Here is an 8,869-nt window from a genome sequence, read left to right as displayed (position 1 = left end):
GAAAAGATAGGCGCTTGCAGAGTTAATCCAACGATCTCGTACTTAGATCATTCTATGCTGCTGCGAGTGAGAGAGGGTACTAGGCCTTAGGATATGAATACTAGTAATATCGACAGACAAAGGGATGTAATTCCTCAAGATAGGCACTGCTACCTATCTCGAACAACTAGTCTGCAAGGTCAAATGCTATTGCAACTAAACCATACGATACTACTACTACATTTTAGGGCAAGGGAGGCGAGATCTAACTACAAGCTAGATTCGTTAAGAGGTCGAGTAGTCGCCCTACTACAACTCTCTCTCTCTTGGGGATCGATTTGTCAAACTTAGGGAAATTGTGAATTGCCAAGAAGCAAATTGACCAACTGAGGACGACAGGGTTGTCCATGGTCTATTTTACAAGGAGATCTAAGGTAAGGATAATTGGGGTTGGTAGGGTACAAACCCTAACCCAAAGAAAAAGGGGAAACAAGCAACCTAGCTTGCTAAGCCCTTGGAATCTTGTAAAGTCGCGAACGATCTAGGATCGAATGCTGGGAGTATTTGGGAAAAAAAAATCACACCTTAGCAGTTGGTCGTACGAACGACCACAGAAATGATCATGATTGTACACTTAGGTATATTGTTTGAACTTATTTGCTCAAGGAACTAATTCAAGGCCAAACACTTAATGCTTCAGGTTAATAGCCTGGAGGGAGAGGCAGGTTTAGTTACCTTCGACTGCTTGCCTGGCCCTATCTAAGGGGGTTGTTAGCCGCGCCGGGTACATGGACCGAACCCGCCGCGAGAGGTCTTTCCATGGGTGCTGCTTGGAGCGGGAGGACGCTTGGGTGCCAGGGGAGGCTCTAGCTATAAATTCCTTGCCTCCGGATCCCGCACAAGAGGCCGACGTGACTCGAGATAGGATCTCGAGGCCCGTGTACTAGTCCAAGGGTAAAACTTGGAGCAGCAATCCTGTTGATTGCTGGGATAGCCTTCGGGCATGACACTTGAAGTATTCAAAGACTATGATAAATAAAGGTCAAATATTTGGAAAAGGAACTTGCTTGACATTGTTTTAAAAAAAAAATATTAGTGCCTAACTTACGTGAAGGAACCTGTGTTTAAATTGATTAATTAAGGAAGTTGCTTTTGTATGTCAAACATAATGTGGTAGGTAATTAGATAACTAAGCAATTCGAGGAAAGTGCGGTGGACGTGACTTGGGTCCGTCCTACGGAAGGGTGGTTCCGTTTAGCTGGGAACTTTTCTCACAAGACGTGATAACGAGACTGTGAAGACCTAGGGTCAGTAGAGTTAAAATCTCGATTTATGCTATTTTAGGGAAGCGGAATGGGACTATGCCTTATGGGCAGAAAGGTTGAGCTTCACTTTCCTCTCGTTTTCCATTCTCCATGAACGAAGTGCAACATAAATCCACTTCGACTTTGTTGTTCCTACATAAAGTGGTTCATCTGGAGCTCGACGCTATTCAGATCACCAAAGAATACAAAATGTGACCTTCCCCTTCCCCTTCCCCTTCCCCTTCCCCTTCCCCCTCCCTTGTCCCCCACCAAAAAAAGGCACATCTTTTGCATTAGGTGTTCTTTGGTTGGTTCCCTTACTGCACACGTTTGGACTCATCGGTTGACATGCGGTGCGTGACGGGCCTCATATGGCGCTGGTGTGAATGGGACGTTAGACTGGGCTTGGCCAACAACAGCTCACGTGTGAAGCGCCCCTCCAGCTGCAGCACTGTGAGGATGACTTATTGCCAACTGAGTCCTCTCTCTCTCTCTCTCTCTGTGACTCATGAGAGAGGGCATCATCTTCCCTAGTTGCAGTCTCCTGTTCTGCAGCTCTTCTGGCTGCAGCGGATAAAGATACTCACTACTCCCCATTTCCCATATTCTGGCAGCCTTTCTTTCTCTCTCATTTTAAAAATTCGTTTGCTCACTCTTTTGCTTCGGGTTTGCTTCCCCGCCCCTAGCACTCCGCCCTTCCCCCTCTCTCTCTCTCAGCCGCATCATGGTGGTTACACATCGCTTAGCAGCTCGAGAAAGCATTGCCTTTGCAGTATTTGAAGCTACCTCTCAGCTCATATTAGCTTGAATCGCAGGCAAAGTGCTTGAGCTCATGTTCTTTGTCAGCGTTCTCGCTCCCTTTCTCTCATTGGGATCCTCTTGGATGAGTTAACCTTAGAACAGAGGTACTTCTCGCTCATGTTCTGTGCCGGTTCAATCTCTCTCTCACTCGTATCCTCTTCAACGAGTTAACTTCAGACTGACAGAGAAGGAGTACCCTACAGCCAAACACTAAATTCATTCAGCTGGAAGAGTTCTTGGCATGTCATGGAACTGTGATGACATGGTGGCTGCTTTAAGTTCTCAGGCCCATGGCTTGAGCAGGTTCGGATGAAAAGGTTCTAGTCATCCAAGTTTCCTCAGTCTAGCTTTAGAAGGTTCACATAAGACTTTGACAAAGAGGTTTCCTCCTAGAACGGTGGACATCGAATTCATTGAAGAAATGAGTTTCTAAGATGAATGGATACTGATCTGATAGCTCGAATCGTCCGACCAGTGGTTTCAAGGCTCTGGTCCATGGTGTTGATTTATCTGCCCCTTTGACAGCTAAACTGGATTGTGGCAAGTTTTGGAACTCCCTATCGGACATGTGAACGCCCTAACATGATCAGAAGAAGGAGCATTGGCAGGCCACTGCCTCAGTAGCAGAAGCTGGAGCTTTGGGCAAGCAGCCTCTTCTGGATTCTGCCTTTCCTTTTGGCAGAATGCAGCCTCCTCCAAGACTTCCAACTCTGGGCCCACTGCCTTCTCAGTCTGTGCAAGCCCAGGATGTTGCTCGGGAAGCACCATCGCACGGAAAAAGACCTGGCCCCTGGCCTCCTAGGATGGAGTCCTTGCCTCCGGGTCATGGCCATAACGTTGAGATTCTGAAATCATGGGCCCGTAGAACTGGCTACAAGAGCACAGTCTCTGGTGAGACTACAGCTTCCAAAAGTGATGCAGAGATCAGTAGAACTTCTTCCAAGGAACTTGATGCCTTGGATCGGGGCCGAAAAGACCATCGAACTAACATTGCATCACAGACCAATGAGACTACAGAAACTCAGAAGCCGAAAGTTTCCAACACGGGTGCTCCACATCCTGCAGCTCCTGCAATCGCTACAGAGAAGAAGGCTTTGAATTCAAATCATCGGGTTGCTGCACCACAAATAAGGCCAGAGCCTTTCAGGGGATCAAAGGAATCTGAGACGGATATGATTTCTCAGTCGCAAGACCCGGATGATGCGTTCTTGGCCAAACATTCACATATGAAGTATGAGATCCGAGATAATCCTGGTATTGGTGAGTGGCTTTTGATATCCAGCAAATTTTGAGCATCAGCAGAACACGCCCCCATCTGTATCAAGCTACCCCCCTACATGCACTAGAATCAAACTGCTTATTCTGTTGGTCGTGGTCAAATTGTCACTGCAACAAGTCTGCCCCTAATATATTCCCTTTTATTCATTTTGATGATATTGCAGTTCCGATGATTCTTTATGGGCTTCAACATTACCTTTCAATTGCTGGCTCTATTGTCCTTATTCCTTTAATTATAGTGCCTGCCATGGGTGGAAGTGATGTAAGTCCCTTTTTTCAAATGCTGTCAAAAATTCAAGTGTATTTTGACAGGCAGCACGTATTTCTTACTCTGGAAACTTCTCCAGGAAGAAACAGCCCAAGTGGTCTCTACCGTGCTTATGGTGACTGGTCTGGCAACCTTGATGCACACTTTCTTTGGGTCAAGGTTGCCATTAATTCAAGGAGCCTCTTTTGTATATCTTGCTCCTGCACTTACAATAATAAACTCCAAAGAATTTTTGAGCATAAGCACTGATGTACGTTGTCCTTTCAAACTCAATCTTGTACTATAGAATTGATGCTGTCAAGCTGTATATTTTTCAAAGATTGCTTGCCTGAATTGTATATGATATTCAGAGGTTCAAGCACACTATGAGGGAACTCCAAGGTGCTGTTATCGCTGCATCTGTGTTGCAAGTCTTTTTGGGATACAGTGGGCTGATGTCAATACTGCTCAGGTGTTCAGGCCTAACTCATTGCTAGTAATTGCTTGAGTTCAAACTCTTCTATAGTTCATTGTTTTTGAGAAAAAGATTTACTTGATGCTCTTGAAAGGTATATTGTTATCAACTGTGCTGCTTGAGAGTCAACTTTGCAGAGATTCCATTTTCCCTGACAACATTCAGCAGAAGTTACAATTTGTGATGGAAATTTGCCTTTTTGGTTCATGTATTCCAATATGCTTTGCAGGTTGATAAACCCTGTGGTGGTGACTCCAACACTGGCTGCAGTTGGGTTGGCCTTTTTTACATATGGATTCCCAGTTGTTGGTTCCTGTGCTGAGATAGGCATACCACAAATTTTTGTAGTAATTTTGTTTGCGCTGGTATGCTGCATCACATTCATCTTCAATGGCAGCTGTTTTGATTTCTAAAGGTTGGAAGGATATGGATCTATCTATTTTTGTAGTTCTTACTGTGCTACTTTCTTCACTGTTGTTCTGCAGTACTTGCGCAAAATTTCAATTTTAGGGCATCGCATATTCCAAGTTTATGCGGTATGTTTACACTTTCAGCTTCTTGATTTAGGGCCTGAAGATTTTCTCAGATTCTGTAAACTAGGAAACGATTTGGTGATTGCAACTTTTGTCATTATGGTATTACAAAGACTCACTTACGTTCCAAATTACAAAAGGCTGAGTTATTGATCTTAAAGCCCTAATTGGCATAGTAGTATTCACCAAAAAACGAATCTTTGGATGTAGTGACTTCAACTATAAGCCTTAAGCTAGGAGAGAGCATAGATAAATGTGATACTTCATAGCAATATTCCAAACATCTGATTAGTGCCAAACCTTGGTGTCCCTTGCCGTATTTCTTTTATTTGTTAGAGAGTTAATCAAATACACTAGTCAATTATAATACACTCTTTGATTATTGCATTACCTAATTGGGGGGCCCAATAATTCTTCCCTCCCTTTGGCATGGACATTCTAGGGCGCACCTTGTTGCCCCAAAACAATCTAAAATAGAGGAATCTCTTTAGCATCTCTTTGTTGCAACAAACTCAACACCCTTCACAAAAGTACAATTTCACTGAAATGCCAATTACAGATTGGCCCCAAATCTTGGTGCCTCTTTTAGGAGAGAGAATCAAGTACATTAGATGATTGTAATACACTTTTGATGCTTACATCACAAATAGCCAATCTCTTAGAAGGGTGCCCAATAGTTATTTTCCTTTGTAGCACATAGATCTAGATTGCAACTTGTTATCCAAAAATAGTTTAAGAATCAAAACTTAGAAATCTCTTTAGAACTCCTTTATTGCTAGCTATTGAACACTTGCACAAGACTTGGACAATCCTAGATCTCTATATAATAGCCCCAAACAAAGACACATATATACAAGCTAGCAGCTTGTGTAGATCCAACAAGTAGTGTGTAACAATAAATCTCTTGCTATATGTTACTTAGTAGTATTCATGTAGCATTGTATCTCTTGCCAACAAAAACAATGTAAATTTGTGCTAATTTATTGGAGAGAACAACCTATTGTCATTCTAGATTTTATGTGTCCATGGACACATCTATGTATTGTAAAAATTATGACGTAGCATATAGAATCTAAGCATCTAATAGAATGGAGGAGAAAAAAAATTCTTTAATTCCAAAAAGACTAATACAAGATAGCTTTATCCACTAGTGTACTTCAATTGTGAAGCTTAGATGGTGATCTAGATAGAATCTAGGTGGATAGTTTAAGGCTAGTTGAAAGAACTCTAATTGGACTGAAGATAGATAATCATGACTTCGAGGGGGTTTGTTTTTTATAGCCCGTGAAGGCCGTCAAGTTGGCTTGACCGACCTACCATAGTATGAACCTTTGTTGGTTGACCAAGCATAGTAACATGGGATGGCCATTTTCTAGCTTCTTGTCCAGTTCCATCCCATCCCTATATTGTCCTACGCCCATCCCCGTGTTAGATTCCTCTCTAATGGTGACAAGGGATGCCAATTCTTGCCTCCATCCTTGTTCTTGTTCCCATTCTCAAAACACATCCCATGTTACTATGTGACCAAGGAATGTTCTAGGGAATATTCTCTTTATCATTGGGTTAGGCATGTTGCCTCTGAACCCTCCCAAAGGGAGTTGCTTGGTCCCCTTTGGGATCCCCTAGACAAGCGCTGCCTTTGTAAGCCTTGGGACCCAAACTAGAGTTCTCTAATAAATGCCAAACCGTGCAACTTGATGGAATTTGTGCCTCAATTTGCTATTAGTAGGCTAGATCAATAGAGGTAAGAGATTGTGGTATTGTAATACTTTTAGGATGGCAAGTCATTCAAGCAAGCTCTTCTTTGATTTCACCATGTCAAAAATTTGTTGTCATTAGGTGTAATGCTATGTCATCATAATCATTTATGATATGCCATGTTGTATGAACATGGTCTTTTTACAACAATCAAATGACTTGTTTGGAATGCTATTTTTAGGCATGGAATGATACATAAAATTTCATTTATGCTGCCAGAATTGTTGATTCTTCAAGTTCATCTTTGACCAAAATTGTCAAATGCACTATCAACACAAGGTTCTGATCTCATTATTGCACCATTCATACATGCTAGGGTTTTACTTTGAGAAATTAGGGTTAGGGTTTATATACAAAGACAATGTATAGTAGTTAGTTTGCCAAAATTACTCATGGTTGTAACATAGCCCTCTCTTGAAAAAATTACAAATGTTCTCAACTACATGCTTGTAGGATAGGTAGAGACCCAAATAACATGGATCTGGACCATTTATTAATATCTTTAATTGGGGGATCATAGGATAATACATTAATAGAGTTTTAAAGACCAAGACTATCAATCATGAAGAGCTTTTCAATCATCCCAAAAACTCTTGTTCAATGTCAATTGACTGAAAAGTTTATGAAGTACAAACTTGCTTAAAGCTTTTCAAAGCATACTAACTTTTCGAAGGTGGGCCAATTGCTAGTTTCATCCAATGAGTGCAGACCATTCTCATATGTTGGAGCTTTACCTAGATGCCTTTTAGCTAGAGCTGACTTTAGTTCGGGCTCCATTGGGTTCAGTAGAGCAAGGGTTTAGAGTATTGCCTGATGCTCAAGGGAACAATAGCCCTTTCACTTCTCCAGTTATGGACAAATCTCGTATGTAGTGGATCTCGAATGTATTCAGCATGCATCCAAGATACCGTGTTGACAGTATTTTGCAATGAGGTCACTGCGTAGTGTACTAGTCACTGTGAGGTATATGCAAAGGAGTATGAGTTTCACCCAAGCATTGGAACTATACTTTGGCATCAACTTATGATCAAATTGACATGAATTTTTTTCAATTTTGAGACAAAAATTTTGATCAATTTTAGCTCAGTTTTTGATCAACTTGAGAACTGTTTATGGTCACTTTTGGGATTAGTTTTACATCAGTTTTTGCATTGATTGTTGGTCATTTTTTGAAATGAGTTTATAATCAATTTGGGGTCACATTTGCGGTAGTTTGTGATCAGTTCTTAGATCAACAAGTGATAGATTTATGATTAGATTATGCTCAAATTTTAATGGTTTACATTTTTTTCCATGGACAATAGCATATGTTATGATGCCAGTGATGTTTTAGCCATGGTTATTGCTTGGTTATGCTATGCTATGGTTTGGTTTTGCCAAATGAGTTGAGTGCATGAGAAACAGACATGTCACATGATAATCTGGCAATGTTTTTAAGATTCTTTGTGAGTCTTATGTTATGTTATGATTGATTGTTAATTTTCAGCATGTGTTGGGCATATGGAATGGTTGAGAAATAGTGCGTAATGTTGTATTAACTATGACGCCTTGTGGAAATTTCAATTTACTATTTTGCTTTTCATGCATTTGAAAGTGTAAGTGAGGACGATTGCAAGGATTTTAAGGGGGAGGCCTGTCATGAGGACATGTATTTTTGAAAACTCGCTTAACATGTGGATTGATTTTTGATCACATGGTTAAGTAAATGTTGCACATGTGAGGTGCAATTGGGATTAGAGTAAATTTATGAGTCCAAGACTCGAGGAAATCACGAGGTGTCAAAGGCAAAAGTTGTTATAATCTATGTCGCACATGTACTTGGTGGTATCTGGTGCCAGTTGTTGGCTTAGGTCATTCATTTGTCCATAAGTGTCAGTTGATGACACTAGAGAAGTGGCGTTTAATGATATCTAATGCCAATTTGATGGTCAAAGATGGTGCAGAGACACTCAGGAATAAAAGTTGCTTGCCAATATAATTATTGACTAGTCAGATTATTTTTTAGGACACTAAAATAATTATTAGATTAATTTTTAGTATTTAAAGATTAAAAATTAATATTTAATTATGGATAATATTGAAAAAACCATTTGGGAAGGCTGCCACTTGCCAAAAATGCCCATGCAAGGTTGAAAAACGTCTTTAGAGGGTGGACAGAGGCATTTTAGTGTATTTAGCCTGTAAGAGAGAGGAAGGAGATGTTGTTGGTTTGATTTGCAGCCATTGGAGGATCTTTTGAGGTTGTGAAGGGTAGGAGAAGACCAATCAATAGGAGCTGATAGCATCTACAGATTGTTGAGATAGGTAAGCAGTAGTAAATGACTGATTTTCTTCAGTTCTTTGTATTTACAAGCTGTTGAGATAGGGCAATAGCAGTAAATGACAGATTTTCTTCAGTTTTTTGCAAAAAAAGTTTGAATTTTCTCTCTTGTAAGCATTATCTCTCATCTCCTAGCCTTTCTATAGCATTGCTTCGAAGATTACATCATTGAGA

At 40.8% G+C, this 8,869-nt stretch overlaps 1 protein-coding gene across 3 annotated transcripts in view; it reads left to right on the top strand.

Moving 5' to 3' along the window:
- Positions 1 to 1,772: 1,772 nt before the first annotated feature.
- Positions 1,773 to 8,869, top strand: part of LOC148015589 (nucleobase-ascorbate transporter 12-like) — a 45,864-nt gene continuing 38,767 nt past the window's right edge. For 2 of the 3 annotated variants that reach the window (XR_015688425.1, XM_087665816.1), the window contains exons 1-6: positions 1,774 to 3,344; positions 3,527 to 3,624; positions 3,710 to 3,880; positions 3,981 to 4,081; positions 4,314 to 4,449; positions 4,570 to 4,620. Coding sequence is in view for 2 of the 3 variants with exons in the window: in XM_087665816.1 (XP_087521942.1) it covers positions 2,768 to 3,344; positions 3,527 to 3,624; positions 3,710 to 3,880; positions 3,981 to 4,081; positions 4,314 to 4,449; positions 4,570 to 4,620 (1,134 nt within the window). In the remaining variant the exon portion in view is untranslated. Of the gene's footprint in view, positions 3,345 to 3,526; positions 3,625 to 3,709; positions 3,881 to 3,980; positions 4,082 to 4,313; positions 4,450 to 4,569; positions 4,621 to 8,869 lie in introns of all 3 variants that reach the window. The other variant, XM_087665817.1, reaches the window with a different exon arrangement.

The sequence above is a fragment of the Lygodium microphyllum genome, chromosome 24 (assembly GCF_053477565.2).
Source record: "Lygodium microphyllum isolate KBCC chromosome 24, Lygodium_microphyllum_v1.1.10, whole genome shotgun sequence".
In the NCBI taxonomy this organism is placed as follows: domain Eukaryota; kingdom Viridiplantae; phylum Streptophyta; class Polypodiopsida; order Schizaeales; family Lygodiaceae; genus Lygodium; species Lygodium microphyllum.
The sequence above is the reverse complement of the archived record's forward strand: the minus strand, read 5'-3'. Positions and strand labels throughout refer to the sequence as shown.